General features: G+C 47.6%; 1 protein-coding gene across 3 annotated transcripts in view; it reads right to left on the bottom strand.

The window, feature by feature from the left end:
- KIRREL3 (kirre like nephrin family adhesion molecule 3) overlaps window positions 1-17,618 on the bottom strand; it is a 548,879-nt gene that overhangs the window by 119,734 nt on the left and 411,527 nt on the right. For 2 of the 3 annotated variants that reach the window (XM_032595025.1, XM_032595024.1), the window contains exon 2: window positions 5,991-6,068. In XM_032595025.1, coding sequence (XP_032450916.1) covers window positions 5,991-6,068 — 78 coding nt within the window. Of the gene's footprint in view, window positions 1-5,990; window positions 6,069-13,226; window positions 13,234-17,618 lie in introns of all 3 variants that reach the window. The other variant, XM_032595026.1, reaches the window with a different exon arrangement.

Genomic DNA, 17,618 nt, shown 5'->3' on the forward strand with positions numbered 1-17,618 from the left:
CTGGTTCCTTAGAAATGATCTTCCCTGGTCTACGTCTCTCAGTCCAGGCCTTTCCTGATTTCCTCCCCACACCACCTGGAGACTTCTGTGTTCTGCCCCCCTTCCCCCAACCCTCCCACTTTCTCTGTATCTTCAGCTGCCCTGAAAACCAAACCAAGTTAAAGCGTTAGGGGCTTCCCTTCTGTTCATGGCCTCCTCTTTTGGAATTCCAAGAGCACTGGGCTGGATGTCAGGAGACCTGGAATGTGGTCCTGGCTCTTCCGGCAACTTCCCATTGAGCCTAGGCAAGCCACTCAACGATCCTGGGTCTCCCTGAGCTGGTGGTCGCCCTATAACTCTAGGGTTGTTGAAGTTCTAACACAGAGGAATACCAAGCTTTTCAAGAGGCAGGCAGCGCCCCTCAGCAGATGCCATGTGAAAGCTTTCTATCCTGCCTACGAATAGTGTCAACCCTGGGTAGGCAATGTGCATTGACAAGGTGAGTGGTTCTGGCTGGGATCTCCAGGAAAACTGGAGAGAGCCAGTTTTGAGAAGAGCCAGGAAAAGGGAAGGGAATACAGGTGTGTGTGTGTGTGTGTGTGTGTGTGTGTGTGTGTCAGGGGTGTGGGATAAGGAAACAGTGGGAACAGTTCCCTTTGCAGATTTGCTGGGCATATCTGTCTAGAGATGCCCCGAGGATGTGGCCCAGCAGTAGAGGATGGAGAGCTGGTGCAGAGAGGAGGAAGACCACCTGTGGGGGCCTCCCCTCGGCTGACCTGCCCGGACCCTGGCCTCCAGTAAGGGGCTATTGTACCAGAATAGGAGGAGGGCTGAGAGGTAAGACTTAGGACACTCATTTTGTGGAAAGCTCCATGTCAATTTGCTCTGCCTGGTGGCTCTTTCTCAAGACCCACCTTACACCTGTGGATGACTTCGTGTATCCCTCTGTTGTCAGTCAGGGCACTGATTCATTAGTTACATTACAATTGATGGACTACTCCTTATGTGTGAGACACTGGGCAAAGGCCCACGGGTAGGTGAGGAACATCTTTGCCTAACTCTTAGATGGGACAGACAGCCTAATCAATAATCCCCAATTAGAGTAAGTGCCACAAAATAAATAAGCCGGTTGCCACGATGGCGCATAATGGTGGGGGAAGAGGGGCATCTAATTTAGGTAAGGCAGTCCGGAAGGATTTCTTTATGAAGGTGACAGTAACATGGGGAGGTACCTGTGTATTTGAACTGTGGGCTCCTTGAGGGCAGGGATGATGTCTTATTTCCTGTGAAAGCTCCAGTGCTTAGAACAGTGTCTGGCATTTATTATGCCAATTGGTATTATTTTTATGGTAGGTGTTCAATGAACTTTTGATGAATAAATAAATGATCTCTTTCCAGCAGTTCCTATTTAAAGCACCATGTACTTAATCACATGAAGACAATTATGTCGAACACACCTGATATTCTTACGCCTAATCTGTCTTTATTTCCTCCTCTCTCGTCTGCCCTTCACTGAATTTTGTTTGTGTCTCCATGTGATGCCTCAGATGTGTTGAGTCCAAACAGGAAAGAACACACACACCCCTCCCCCCCCCAACATTACCCACCAAATGCTGCAGATTCTACCCGAGAAGCTATTAAGCGCTCCCAAATAGAGCAAACCTCTCATTGACTATCACATGCCTCCTTAAACGATCTTTGAATAGTGTTTTCTTTTTATTGCTTTGTGTAGTTTAACAGCACCAATTGCGATTACTCTAGCTGATGATAAACCCCAGATCTATAAAACTCCTGTTCATTCATTATTTTTTCTCTTGCTCCTTCTCAAGCTATTATTATTATTATTATTATTTTTTAGACTGTAGCAAGGAGTAGGGGGAGGGAAGAGGAAGAAGGAGATAAAAAGATACCAAATTAACAAGGAGACAGATGAAATAGGAGACCACTTCTCTTCCAGTGACAGACACCCTATTAGATACTGCTAAAACAGAACAAATATGCTTTAATACGGAACAAGTAGGTCTTTTATATTTATTCTAAATTGGAAATATTATGATCACCACCTTATCTTTAATGGGAGAAGCAGCTAATTGTTCCAATATCTCACTAATTCCAGCATCTGGGAGAAAATTATTTTTTACCATTTTACCAATTGTTCAATTTATACCTAGGTGTGGACAGCGATTTCTGTTTCTTGATCTATGTCATGGCTGCGATTCCAGTTCAATTATTAATATGTGGAAGTTATAATTATTTTGAGTATTGGTACAAGATAATTATAAACCATAAAACAGCTCCCCATGCTTGCTGATGCCTTCTCTTATCCGCAGACGTGCTGGAGTTTGGGCATGCGCGTTTTAGAGACAGAGAACATACATAATGTGGCACTTGGGGTAGCAAGACTGGCTGCAGTGGGGAGCAGAGGAGCCTCTGCCTCCCCCGCAGTTCCTTTCTCTTCTCCTTCCGTGCCTCCCACCCTCCAGAGCCAAAGCCAGTCCATAGCCTGCATCTCCCCACTGTCTCACCCTCCTCCCATCTGGTCTATTTGTTGTTGAGATGTGGAACTCATCATATGCGGTGGCTTAGCTTGCTTGCCACCCCTTTGTCTCCTTGTTTACCCAGCAGCAGCAGCAGCAGCAGCAGCAGCAGCAGCAGCTACTGTGTGTGTGGCTGTGTGTATGTGCACGAATGTCTGTGTTGGGGAAGTTGGGAGGGGTGAGAACGACAGGCAAAGGGGGAGGCAGGGTAGGGAGTTAGCTGCTCTGTTACCCATTGGCTAATGCCTCTATTCCCTCCCTCTTTCTGAATAACTTGCTTTATTCCCAATTAATCTTCATTAGGGGGAGGGTTTTGGCAGGGGTAAGGTACCTGGGGTTGCTCATTCTTAACCAAGTCCACCACAGCCAGGGGAAAAAGAATAACACATTTGGGTGGATTGCATGTGTTTGGAGAAGGGGCTCAGAGAGAAGAGGCACTGTTTTGGTATCTTCCCATTTTGAAAGAAAAAAACTCTTTAAAATGCCATCTGTAGGGCACCTGGGTGGCTCAGCTGGTTAAGCGTCCAACTCTTGATTTTGACTCAGGTCACGATCTCACAGTTTGTGGGTTCGAGCCCCGCATCAGGCTCTGCTCTGACAGTGCGGAGCCTGCTTGGGATTCTCTCTCTCCCTTTCTGTCTGCCCCTCCCCTGCTCGTGCCCTGTCTTTTTCTCTCAAAATAAACAAACATAAAAAATTTTTAAAAATGCCATCTTAGTTTGGTTTTTGCAGACAGCAAAGCTAGCTGTCCTCAGAAATAATCAGATCCTAGTCTTGGTTCCAAGTCCTCCTGTGTCCCCCCCTCTGACTCCCTTCCTTCCCTTTTTAATTAAACAGTATCTAATGTCTACTTAATATTAAATTTTTTTCTACCATTTTTTATTTTTATTTTTTAAATATGAAATTTATTGTCAAATTGGTTTCCATACAACACCCAGTGCTCATCCCAACAGGTGCCCTCCTCAATGCCCACCCCCCACCCTCCCCTCCCTCCCACCCCCCATCAACCCTCAGTTTATTCTCAGGTTTTTTTTTAAAGTTTATTTATTTTTGAGACAGAGAGAGACAGAGCATGAATGGGGGAGGGTCAGAGAGAGAGGGAGACACAGAATTGGAAGCAGGCTCCAGGCTCTAAGCCATCAGCCCAGAGCCCGACGCGGGGCTCGAACTCACGGACCGCGAGATCGTGACCTGGCCGAAGTCGGACGCTTAACCGACTGCGCCTCCCAGGCGCCCCTTTATTCTCAGGTTTTAAGAGTCTCTTATGGCTTGGCTCTCTCCCTCTCTAACTTTTTTTTCCCTTCCCCTCCCCCATGGTGTTCTTTTAAGTTTCTCAGGATCCACATAAGAGTGAAAACATATGGTATCTGTCTTTCTCTGTATGACTTATTTCACTTAGCATAACAGTCTCCAGTTCCATCCTACCACTTTTTAAATCCCTGGTTCAGAGTATTATCATTCTACCTTTCTGGTATGGCAGATGCATTCAGAACCCTTGCTACATAATGAATTGTGTGTTCCCCCTGCCATTTCTGTGTTAAAGCCCCTAACCTCCAAGGTGACTATATATTTGGAGACAGGGCCTTTACAAAAATAATTAAGGTTTAGCAAGTCATAAGGGTGGAGCCCTGATCAGACAGGATTAGTGTTCTTATAAGAAGAGACACCAGAGATCCAGTTCTCTCTCTCTGTGCCCCAGTGAGGGTACAGTGAGAAGTGGCCATCTGCAAGCCAGCCAGAGAGCTCTCACCAGAACCTCCCCCTGCTGCCACCTTGCTCTTGGACTTTCAGCCTCCAGAACTGTGAAGAAATAAGTTTCTGTGGTTAAAGCCATCTAGTCTGCAGTATATTGTTAGGGCAGCCTGGGCTGACGAATATACCCCTCCCTTAGCCACTGATGAAAGGTTGTAGGGGGTGTTCATCAGCCTTGTGGCACGATTCTTTTTAGGCCCCAGGATCTGGAGTCACTATCCTTCTGCTGGGGTCAGACACTTGGAACTTGAGGTTTCTAATCCAGCCTAGCTCCTGACTTTCTGGCTTCCCCAATCCCTGCGAACCTCATTTTCAGCTTCTCTAATGAGCGTTGCCAGCAAGAGAATGTGTCTATTCAGCACTACGGACAGAGGCACCCTGTCAATTCCCACAAATTAGAAGTTACTGGCTAGCACTCTCACAAAGGTGGTATTGGGGAGGGAGGAGGTGGGCTGAGCAAGAGACAAATCAGGGAGGAAGACCACCTGGCAGGATGTGGACAATGCAGCCCCTAACCCCGGCTATGCCCAGCCATGGGGCTCCTACAAACGACAAGTGCCTTCTTGATGCTGCTGCCTTCTTACACAGGCTGCACAACGCAGGAGGGGATTCTCCTTGTACTCAGTTGTGCTGGCCTAACTCTTGTCAAACTGTCACCGTGATGGGTGCTGGTAACAAACCTACAGCTGGCAAGGTATCAGGACTGGGGAGACCATGGTGGTGTGGGTGTCACGGACCGTGGGCTGGGAGAAGAGCCAGCAAAGGAGCACGGGAAGAGGGCCTCAGAAGTTTGGTATAACTTTGGGGGTAGAGATGGTACAGGTGAGCTACCTCCTCCATGCCTGGGATGGGAATGAGGCTCCAGGGGCTCTGGGCCTTGGGAGGGGAGGGGCCCAGCTCATGGCAAGCTGGCTGGTGGGGAGCCAAGGCTTCATTTGTCTGACTTTAATGAATAAATGGCATCCCCAGCCATTGTTTATCTACTTTTGAATCCTGACAAACAGTCTGTGGCATCTGATGGAGAGGGTTATTAGCTGCACGGAGACAGATGGCTGGGGATGAGGGGATTGGCTCTTTATTATAGCAGGCCCACAAGTGACAGCCCCCCTTTTACTTCCCAGCCTCCACATCAATGTCAATACCTTCCTAGAGCCTTCTGTGACCCAGTGAAGCCTCAGAGGAAAGACCCAGAGCAAAAGGAAGGCAGAACAGCCCATGAGTAAGAGGGAGAGATAGGGCCAGTGGAGTTGGAAAAGACAGCAGATTTCCAATTGTAAGTTCTATGAAAATAAAAGCTCTGCCTTATTCTTTACTGTTTTCCCAAGTGCCCTGTAAGGTGCTGTTTATTCAATAGGCATTCAAAAAATGTGAATGATTGAAGAGAAAGGTAGAGAGGTCTGGATGAAAAAAGATAATAGAAGCAGATTTAATTGTGCTGGGTGAGTGGTTGGGGAACAAAGGTAGGAAGGAGAGAGGAAGACAAGTAGAGGGCACAAAGGGAGTAGGGAAGATAGCAGAAGGAAACGTGCTTACCAATCAGCATGCTGTGTTTTAGGCATTAGCTACTCTTCCCCACATTACTATATAAATAGCTTCATGGAAATCCAACCGCTCTGCCCACTGTCCCAGGTTCTTCTTCCTGCTACCATAGCAGCAGGGCAGCTGCAGGGAGGATTTCACCCTCCACCTTACCCCCAAGAGTGTGGGCAGGTTCTCACTGACCTTCATTCATTCTCCGAAACTTGTCCTTGGCCATGTAGCCCAGCACCAGACAGCATCCTCTCTTCTGGAGGCCCAGCTCTGGAAGAAAAGCACAGGTGAGTGAGCTTAGAATGGATCAGGTGTCATTGAAGGCCCCTCTGCAGGGGCTATGAAGCTGCTGCCTTTATAAACAGGGCTACTTATTTAACATTTATGTAGCACTTGCTATGGTCCAGGCATCATTTTAAGCCAATAACTCCTCATTTGATCTGCACGATAACTCTGTGAGGTGCGTACCATTATCTCCATTTTATAACATTCCCGTTTACAGATGTATTGAGTAGGCAGTCTTAAATGGAAGAACCAGCTGGTGGCAAAACCAGGAGTTTGAATCTAGGCAGTATGGCTCCAGAGTCCACGCTCGTAACCACTACTCACAGGTTAATGAGGCTCTCTATACAGGCTGGGGGCCTATACCCAGATCGTGCTGTGGTTGTGATCAGGCCTGCCAAAAAAAAAGAGGCAGAGTCCAGCCAGTGGTGTCCGGGATGGAGCAAGGCAACCAGACACAGGGGGTCATTCAGAAGAATGACGAAGCGGTTGGGTGAATTTGGGGGAAGACGTGGGGGTGGAGGTAGGGGTAGAGGAGTCTACCTTTCGGGAGAGAGTGAGTTTCTGGGTCTGGGGATTCCCATACATTCCTATATTCCGGCACAAGGCAGTGCCATCCTCAAGCACTTATGAGGTGTGGACTCAAGTGTGGAGCACAGGGATTGGAATGGCTAAGAGACACAAGACACAGATTCTGGTCCCACGAGACTTTGACACAACAGAAAAAATAAGGCAGAACAACGATTCTAGGTAGCAAATGCAAGAGGTTTTTTTTTTTTTTTTTTTTTTTCCACGGCATTTGGTAAATGGGTGCCCACCGTGTGTGGGCGTTGGACTAGAGTACATCTGCCTCACAAGAGAACGAGATTTCCCCTCTGGTTTTTATCCTCTAATTCTGATCTGTCTTAAGCGCTTTATGGGCTTTGAAGCAATTCTACACCAAATTCCTCTTCTGATCCCCCACAGCGCCCCATGAGGTGAGCAGATAGGTTACTGCTATTCATACTATGCAGATGGGAAACCCAAAGTTCAAAGATGTCAAATGACTTCCCAGGATTATTTTAGACCCCCTGCCCCGCTTCTTTGCTTGGAACTCATACAAATGTGACAGCTGCCATAAACTTGGCGAATGGACAAGGGGTATGATTTCTGGAAGAGGGAATGTGACTGCACCCCCTCCCAGGGCTTGCCAGGCTTTCTGGGCACCCAGGGGTTCCCTCCATTCGTGTCTCAGGGAAGGTGGGTCCCAGTGAGTGCTGCATTAGAGCAACTTCTCTTGGGACACTGGGTGTTTCTCTGAGCCCTGGAGGTTAACATCTAGGCTGTTAGAGCTTAGACAGGATGGGCTCATTTCTCCTCCCTACCTCTCCATCCACCTCTTGTCACCCAGGTCTACCCTCCATGGGTTGCAGGATGAAAGGGTCCATGAGAGACAGATAAGTCAAGCTTAGGGGCTCTTGCCCTAGAGAAAAACAAAGCATGGCGTTCGGTGGCAGAATGCCACGGCCCAGGGAGGTTACTAGCTTTGATCTCTTGATTCTCTAAAGGGGTTTATTAACTATCAGTAAAGAGCAGAGAAGCAGATCTGAGCGTGCCTTTTCCAAAGGCGCTCACTTCTCTTCCGTCCCCTCCACGAGCACGCTCTTCTGAAGGCACGGCCAAGCCAACCTCACTTCAAACAGCTTTACATCTCAGGCGCCCAAATTGACGATGTTAAGTTCCCTCATCCAAGGCCTTGGCTCTTTCTTCAAGGGCTCCTGCTCTGTCGAGGGCCCTGTGGATCAAAGCCCCTTTGATGTTTACTTACTATATTTGTGGATTCTTTCTAACAACCACCTTCAAGAGGCAGGAATGCAGCCTGCCAGGAGGGGGCCAGCGGAAGTACAAGCTATGAGGAGGCTCTCAGCCCCTGCGAACAATAGCCCCTTGCCTGAAACTCTGGGACTGTATAGAAGCCTCAACATGCTGACGACAGGCAGAGTTAACCAGCCCATTATAATTGCACGACCATTGTTCATCACCACAATGATAAAACTGCTGACGGTTCTTATTATATTTTCCATTGACTTCTTATGCCCATCTAAAGCACATCAGCAGTGATTCCTAATGAGAAAAGGAGCTGGGGTTCCTGCAATGAACCCAGGGAAGCACGGAGGAGTGGGGGCAGAAGGTGCTGGATGGATTTAGGCCAACATTCCTGCTGGTCTTGCTGGACCATCACCTAAGCTCTCAAGAAAATGGAGCAGGCATAATTCTCCTAAAGATTGAGACAGTGTGGGCGACCTGTTGAGTCCAGATCGCCTACGTTGGCTGTCTCTGCCACCCCAACTCAACCCATCGTGTGTCACATAATAGGTTGCCCCCAGGGTGACTGCCTGAGGAAAGAGGCCACATGGATGGTTATTGTAAGTAAGAGTCTCACGGACCATGTTTGATTTTTGCAAATGAGCAGGAAAAGAATTTTTTAAAAACCTGATTAATAAAAGAAATGGAGGGTGAGGCAATTTCTCAATGTATTTGGCTCATTTAATTTGACACGTGTGGGTTAGTCTTAATTATTTAGGCAGCTATATTACAAGGCGCTAATAAGCACACTGAAGAAATGTATTAAGTGAGAGGGCTCTCCAACTGAGTCCTCACTGAGAAGTGGGGAGAAGCCACTGGGATCCTTGCAAGAACGAGCAGGTTGGAGAATTAGTGAAGTGAGAATTAGATAGCTATCCACATATGAAAATTTGGGATGTTCTTTGGAGAGATTTGCAGAGCTAAATTAGAGGTCACTGGGTCCACAGGAGGAAGCAGGGCTGAGGTGGGGGAGGGGAGGAGAATGTGGAAATCCAAGAGGGGAGGAGGTGTGTTGTCAAAGGCACTGAGCAGAGAGAGGGCTGGGTGGGGCGTGGCGGGGGTGGCATCGGGAAGTAATCGCTTTGTCTTGGAGAAACTACCCCCGCCAAACGAAGCAGGCTCCTCTTAGGGGAAAGATGATGGACTGTGACACAAAGAATCTTTCACTTTGTGAGCTAGACCAGCCACCAGACTGCCACCTTCCTTGTCACACAAGGCTGGGACCGACAGTGGAATCAGATCACAGATGCCCATTTTAACAGCAAGATGTCGGGGTCTTCTCCATGTGGACCTTAGGGCTGCAGCCTTTGGTTGAGCACTTATCAGTACAGAACCATCAGATGTACCAAAGGCAGCCGTGGAAAATGATGAATAGGAATTGAGTCATCCTCGCTTAAAAGGAAAGTTCACAGCAAAGAAGTCCAGGGTCACCGGCAGATGGGGTGGGGAGGGCACTGTCTGAGGAGAGCAAAGGCTTAAGAAATACTATTCTGCAAGGAAACATTTATGAGGAAAGGGCATTGTTTCTTGGGAAGAAGTGAATGAACCCCAGGAATTCCTGGACTGTGAGCCACAGAAGGGCCAGGATTGTGCCATTTTCAGCTCTGAGCCCTTAGTCCCCAACACAGTGCCTGGCACATGGCAGGAGCTCAGGACAAATCTGATGATTCGATGTAAGCACCAACTAAAGACTATTGGGCAGTAGCCTGCTCTCCCCTACCCAGGTCAGAATCAAACCAGGTGGGCTGAAACGTGGCACAATGGAGTCAGCTAGGTGAGGATCGTGGCCGAGTGAATGAAAGTTGTAAATTCATTGGAAAAGAAGTCTAGGAAATGGAGCTTTCCTCTGGGAGGAATAAAAAGGGCTGACTTTGTAAATGGAACCGTTTTCCTTCAGTTTCACAGGGTGACGAAGGGACTTTTTCTAGCCTTAGGATTTCTTTATTCTTAGAGGTAATAACAATGATACAGTGCTATTACTTCACATTTGCAGGACCCTTATTTTTACACGATGCTGTCATATTCACTACCTTATTAGATGCCCACAGTAGCTCTGTGAACTAGGTGAGGAAGAATGGTCTATTTCCTCCAGTTTGGTTTCAGAGACTGAGGTTCAGAGAAGTAAAAGGGCAGTTCAAGGGCAAAGTACGAGCTGATAATAGTACTCAGGTTAGAAGCCAGGTCTAATTTCTAGCTTTCTCAGGGGAAGGTCTCGGATCCCAGGGCTGCCGAGGCTGTGAATCAAGACAGACCAGACAATAGAGAACAGATGTTGGTGGCCCTGGCTAGGACAGTGTTGTGGGTTGAACTATGTCTCTTCCCTGCCCTTCCCCTCTCCCCCTCATTCACATGTGGAATGTGGATTCACCAGAGAACGTGACTTTATTTGAAGATAAGGCCTTGACAGAGATAATCAAGTTAAAATGCTCATTAGAGGGGCCCTAAGCCAATGCCCCTGATGTCCTCATAAAAAGGGGACATTTGGAGACAGACACACATACAGGGAAAACACCATATGAACATGAAGACAGCCATTTACAAGCCAAGAGAGAGGCCTGGAGCAGATTCTTCTCTCAGAGAGCTCTGAAGGAACCGACAGGCCAGGTTTGCATCTTATAAAGACCATTTTGGCACTGGTGCAGAGGATGGATGGGGAGGGGTAAGCCCAGACAAGAGAGCGCCATTGTTTGACTATTGCAGTACTCCTGGTGAGAGATGATGGGCTGACATCTGCTCTCAATCTCCCCACTCTCTGAAGACAGCCTGAGATCAGAAAGCAAGTGAAAGGACCCTGAGCTTTCTCAGGGGGACATTCAGAGCCTCTCCATCCCTGCCACCTTGACACAGGAGAGCAGTGGAGAGGCTGAAAATAGCTCACCAGATGGTTCCTGAGACCATACAGAGAAGGCGTCAGCTGGACCTGGCTAGAGTCACAGGGAGGCCATGTGTGCTTCGAAACTCTCAGTGTTGGCTGGAGCCTTGCTCTAGCACTCCAGAGTGAGCCATGCTCTGGGTGTCTCTGCACTTTATAAAATGTGAATACTAATAGTAAGACGCTCTGCACATGGTTAGTATGAAAATCAGATGCACTTGGTGAAGAATGCCTACAATGAAGTAGCTGGTAAGGGCGAGCTCAACAAATAGAAATGAAATGTCAGATTGGGGAGTAGGGACCGTTAAATTCCTCCCCCTTCTTTACAGGTATGAAAGGGGAGACTCATCCAAAGTGATATAATGAATAATGAACTTTGGGGCGGTGTTCTTTGGAGGCTATTGTGGTAGCTACAAGTTGAGGGACTGGAAGAGGAAGTGAGTCAGGAAGACCAGCCAGGTGGGTACAGCAGGTGAGGCTGAGGCCCCAGAGGGGCCGAAGATGGAGAGAACATGGTGAATCTCAAAGACATTCTGGGAAGAGACTATGGGCTGAGTGCCAGAGTGGCCAAGCAGAAGGGGGCAGATGACCACAGTGGCTTTAGTTGGGGAGGTTGGGGGAAGAGAGGTGTCTGTGTCAGAAGCAGCTGACAAAGGAAGCCAATTAGGCCATGGGGGGGGGGGCGGATAATGGTGCATTTCTGGACTTCTTGTGTTTGAGGTGATGGGGTTCCCAAGTGAAGCAGTCTTGGATGATTACATGAGCTATGAAGAAATACATTTTTAGAAAGTTTATTTACTTATTTTAAAAGAGAGAGAGCAAGCTGGGAATGCAAGCTGGTGCAGCCACTCTGGAAAACAATATAGAGGTTCCTCAAAAAACTAAAAATTGCACTACTAGGCATTTATCCATGGGATACAAGTGTGCTGTTTCGAAGGGACACATGCACCCCCATGTTTATAGCAGCACTATCAACAATAGCCCAAGTATGGAAAGAGCCCAAATGTCCATCGATGGATGAATGGATAAAGAATACACAATGGAGTATTACTCGGCAATCAAAAAGAATGAAATCTTGCCATTTGCAACTACGTGGATGGAACTGGAGGGTATTATGCTAAGTGAAATTAGTCAGAGAAAGACAAAAATCATACTACTTCACTCATAGGAGGACTTTAAGAGACAGAACAGATGAACATAAGGGAAAGGAAACAAAAATAATATAAAAACAGGGAGGGGGACAAAACAGAAGAGACTCATAAATATGGAGTACAAACTGAGGGTTACTGGAGGGGTTGTGGGAGGGGGATGGGCTAAATGGGTAAGGGGCACTAAGGAATCTACTCCTGAAGTCGTTGCACTATATGCTAATTTGGATGTAAATTTTAAAAAATAAAAAATAAAATGAAAAAATAAAAAGGGGAAAAAAGAATAAGAAAAAAAATAATAGAATTCACACATGTATGTTGTATAGAACTTTATGAAAAAGTATGCTGTTAGAACATGGCTTTATATCTACTTTTATTAAAATATTTTCCTTACTACATTACACAGGTAATAGTCTTTACCTGTGCATTTATTTTAATTTATTTAAAATAAATATGTAATTATTATCATCTGACAAGAATTAAAAACTAGTAGGTGGTGAAAAAAATTTAAAAAAAATGAGAGAGAGAGAGAGAGAGAGAGAGAGAAAGTGGGGAGGGGCAGGGGCAGAGAGAGAGAGAGAGAGAGAGAGAGAGAGAGAATGCACCCTGTCAATGAGGAACCTGATGTGTTGCTCGAACTCATGAACCATGAGATCGTGATCTAGGCTGAAGTCAGATGCCTAACCTACTGAGCCACCCACCCAGGCGCCCCTGAAGAAATATCTTTTCAATCAGCTTTACTGACCTCAGAGAGCAGATGTCTTCTGTAGATCAAGTCATTATGTAATGAATAACATAGAAAGCAATGGAATAATATATGGGTAGACTCTGCCACAAGTGTTAGTACCAGCCCTGCACAACCAGCATGTATTTATAAAGTGTGACAGGTATGGTATCCGGTCCACAGACGCTCATGGAGAGGCTCCTAAGTGCACCATGTACAAGACAAAAACATGTAAGGCAAGCTTCCTCCCACAATGAGATGATAATCCAGTTGACTATGTAAGGCATATACTTGTGAAAAGGTGAACGAAAATCAAACACTGTAGTTCAGTAAAACAAAGTGTCATTAGCAGCATGTGAATTATTTCCACACTAAAGGCAATAATTGTTACAGGTCATGGGGTGGCTCTCGCCAAGGGCCCCGAAGGCTGGAGATTTGTCTGGGGGGTTGCCCTTGGTGGGCGTCCATACCGATGGCCTGACTCATCAAAAGCCAGTCTTGCCAGGATGCCTGGGTGATCACAGGATGCCAGAGCCTCGTGTTTGAGAAGTCCTCACCTTGATTCTGCTAAGCTCCTGCTTTCTGCTTCAGTTCTGCCTCACCCTGGTTTCAGCATTATTACTCACATCCCAGGCAATAATGGTGCCCATAAATCGCGCAGAGATCACAGTTTTCTGATCAACCTCTATAGTAAAGAGGCCTGAAGAGGGGAATAGCAAAGGTTTATTAATCCTGACTAGTGTCTGCCTCTGGCCCTCCAGGACAAGTAATAAATGTTTAATAGCCCAATAATACCTGTTTCATAATTTTTGACTCTCATTGCTTGCTAACTCTAAGTTTATTAAAGAACTATAAACTTTACATTGTTGTAAAGACATAATTGCTATTTCATTACGTATTTAATATGAGTTAATTATATTAGAACTAAGTTTTTCCCCATTCATATTAAGTATCAATTAGTTGTTTTAAACTATTGATTTCTATTTAATTGCCTGTGCTATTACATACCAATTAAATTCTTGTAGGAGAAACCTGAACCGGCTACAGTCTTAAATTTTTAAGATAATAAATTAGATGGCAAAGCTCAAGTGGCGTTATCTTCTTTCGGGAAGGGTCAGCAATCATTGTGATAATTCCCAAAGGTCTTTGTGACCCACCAGCTCATCCTTGCTAGTTCCTGCAGGGGCAGACCTCCCTCCGATAGCTGATGGTAAGAAGCTTCAGCTTCATATGCAGCAATGGCAAGAAGTAACTCTGGGGAAGCCCTTTACCAGCCCCTGGCCTCCTCAGCTGCCTCAGCCTGCCCTTACTGGCTGGCACGGCCCTATCCACAGGGCAGCTAAGGCAGGCAGTCTTTCAGTGATTCCTCACCACCAGCTGTGGGGTCCATGACTGCCCATGTTGCCGCTGGGCCCAGACCCCACGTGCCTACAGGAAGTCTGGTGCCCATGTGGTCACCACTCCTCTGGCTTCCCCAAACTCCTGGTCCACTGGCCCGACTCTACGTTGTGCTCAAGACAAATCAGACATTTACCGGGTGGCAATGGGCGTTTGACTTTTCTCATCCTGTTTCCCCTTCACACCGACCTTGTAAAGACAGGTGTTACTATTCTTATCTTTATTTATAAAGAAATGGACATTTTAGATGGGTGAGGAGTCACCTAGGGTCCCTCAGCTATTGAGTGGCAAAGCTTGAGTCCACCTGTCTGCCTGACTTCATGCCTGGTGCACCTTGCCATGCTCTGTTCTCAGTCCTCCATGAGAACTGAGTCTCTGCCCACCGGGCTGGCTCTTGGAGACCTTGCTTGGCTCCTGCCATCTTTCTTTTCACAGAAGGTTGGGCTCATCTTCTACCCTCAGATACTGCCTGGGGTCTTTCTCCCAACTAATTAATTGCTTGGAATTCCAACATGGCCACCAACTGACTGAGAATGTGGCCTTCCTCTGGGCTACTTGGGCATCAATGCAGACCCCAGGGGTTGCACTCCTCCCACACTCCTCTACACCCTGGAACTGGGACACAGGTTACCTTACCTCCTGGGGGCTGGATGCAGCCCAGCCTTGCCCCTCTCCACTGGTTGGTATCACCAAGGGCTCCCCCATCTGGGGCCAAGCTCACTTCATTCATCATCACAATCAAAGTTGCCATTTATAGGGGCACCTGGGTGACTCGGTTGGTTGAGCATCTGACTTTGGCTCAGGTCATGATCTCATGGTTCATGAGTTCAAGCCCCACATCAGGCTTGCTTTGCTGCTGTCAGTGAGGAGCCCGCTTCAGGTCCTCTGTTCCCCTCTCTCTGCCTCTCCCCTACTCACTCTCTCTCTTTTCCTCAAAAATCAAGAAACATTAAAAAAAACAGTTGCAATTTGCTGATTGCTTATGATTTATTAGTCTCTGTGTTAGATACTTTGTACGCATTATCTTCTTCAATCATAAAAATTCTGTAAGTACTATTATTATTCCTATCTGCTAGAATGGGAAACTGATAATCTAAAAGATTCAATAACTCACTCAGGGTCATACAGCTAGTAAGTGTGGAAGCCAGTAAACCTGATTATGAGTGAGGTTCTTTGGATAACTGGTATAATATCTTTGTAAGAGGTGCAGGGAATAGGGGGAGAGTTTAGTAATATTGGTTGAAGAATTTTATGGAAACAGTTTTATCACATGTACAAGATTACCTCAGCCATCTCTGGTTTAAGATGTCTGATCCCATGGGGTTAATTGCTCTGTGAGGGAATATGACAGAGAAACAGGATCATGAAGGCCATCCCTCCCCCCTGGCCTGTCATCATTCTGCTTATCCTGTGAGGGACAGGGACTGCTGAAGGCCATATGCCTGCAAGGCTTTTAGACTTTTCCTGAGAGAAAGTTGGAAGTTGGTGAGTAATGTCTGAATGGGACCAGATGCTTGACAGCTGTGTGCCCTGTCCCTGGGGAGGCTCAGCCTGGTACAGCCAGTCAATCACAGCTAGGAGGCCAGGCAGAAAGAGGGCATCTCTTTTCTCCTTTTTCTTTTAGGACCAAAAGTGTCCCCAAAGGACTAAGACCGAGTGCCACGAGGAAGCCTCCAAAGTCCCCCCTACCTCCCCATACTCACACCCCATTCCATGGACTTGAGGTCCAGATCTTTGGGAAGGCAGAGGCCCAACAAAAGGCTATGAATATAAACTTGATGCATGGATTTAATCTTCACACAGATTCCTGGAGATATGGATTATCAGCCCCATTGTACAGGTGGGGTTCAGGGAAGTTGAGTAATTTACCTGAAGTCACACAGCTGGGAAGTGGAGGAGCCAGGACCAAAATCTAGGCCCATTTGATCCCAGAGCCCGGGCTGTGTCATTCTCCTGGGATACGGTCTGGATGCTGAGCCCAGGTGACCAGCAGAGACCCCAGTGGGAAGAAGGGGACCATATGTGCTCAGAGGGTGCGGGCCAATGGAGTCATGGGCATTGCTGCCAGGGGGTTAGGGGGCACTGAGAAATCCTTGTGGGAGTCAGGCCCTGGGAAGTCCATGCCTGGAGAAGGATGGATCGCCTCCCCGGGAGACAGGGAGGTGGAGGCAGGACACGGAAGCATGGAGAACGGCTGCTGTTTAGTTATGTGCTTGCAAACCTCTGTGTCACCCATTTATGGCCCCAATAAAATCATAAAAGCTGAGGATTAACCAAGAGAGTCCCATAAGGGCCAGGAGCTGGCCTTAAGGAATTTATCAGTGGAGTCAGATATGGCCAGCCTCTGCCCTCAAGCCCTCTGCTGAATAGGGTGGGGGTAGACAGAGACGGTTGCTCTCACCTGGTATAAGGAAAGGGGCGGCAGAAGGAAACAGTGTTCTGGGAGTTGGGGGGGGGGCGGTGTACAGAGCGTAGGGCCATCCAATCTGGCAGTCCCACCCGAGGAGACAATGAGGGCAGCTGGGATGGTATGAGAAAGAGAGAGAGAGAGAGACAGAGAGACAGAGAGAGACAGAGAGGAGAGGAGGCACATGGTCGCCTATTACAGGGTCCTAGGATGGAAGGGCATTGGCTAAGCCTCAGTAGGCTGGAGGATGCCCCTCCACTTTCTGGGTAGAAAGCTGTACAAGAGGCAGGCCAGGCAATAGTTTGCTTTTGTCCTCAGGCAAACAGATCAGAGCTGCCTGTTCACCTGGCCTTGCAGCAGGGGCCGGTACCTCGCTGGGCACCTTCTCTGGAGCAGAAGAAGAAGGCAGGGGCTGTGAGCATGGAGCCCCTTGCTGCCCCCACCTCCCCGTCTTCCTGAGCGAGGACCAGCCTGGGCCTGGTAACTTGGGTGACCCCAGGAGCTGAGGCTAGAGAGGAGCAGAGGCCCTGAGGGTGGGCCAGACATTGTCCTCCAGAGCAGTGTCGAGCTCCCCGCCGCTGCCCCAGCTCACACGGCAAGAGAGGAAAAGAGGCGGTGGGGTTAGGAGAAGAGCCAGCAGAGAAGGCAGAGAACCCCCGCAGTCCTCCCATTACTGAAATCCTCCTTGAGCCTCACACACCCCATTACAACTCTGTATCTTATAATTAAATTGAATCTGCCAGTTACCTCTCAGCACGGCAGCAATTCAAGCTCATTGGAGGCTTTCTTTGTTTATTTTTATTTATTTATTTATTTAGTGATTATTTATCTAGCTACCCATGTAGCTACATGGAGGCCCTAGCGCAGGGTTTCTTGTGCCTTCGAGAAAATGAGGGTGTGCAAATGCAGTCTCTCCCCACTGGTGTATGTGGGCAGGAGCTGTAGGACCCGCAGGGTGAGCTGTTGCTGGAGGGTCCCTCTGGGAGAGGGCCAGGGTGACCGCCACAGGCTGGTTCCACCCCCTTGTTCTTGCCCAACATGCCTATGGAAGGTCCACTGATTCCAGAAAGCTCCATGGAAGCGCCTTAGTCCTGAGGGATAGAACATGGGTCGGAGAATGTGGTTGTGACCGGGTATCAGCAGT

The sequence above is a fragment of the Lynx canadensis genome, chromosome D1 (genome assembly GCF_007474595.2).
Source record: "Lynx canadensis isolate LIC74 chromosome D1, mLynCan4.pri.v2, whole genome shotgun sequence".
Classification (NCBI taxonomy): Eukaryota; Metazoa; Chordata; class Mammalia; order Carnivora; family Felidae; genus Lynx; species Lynx canadensis.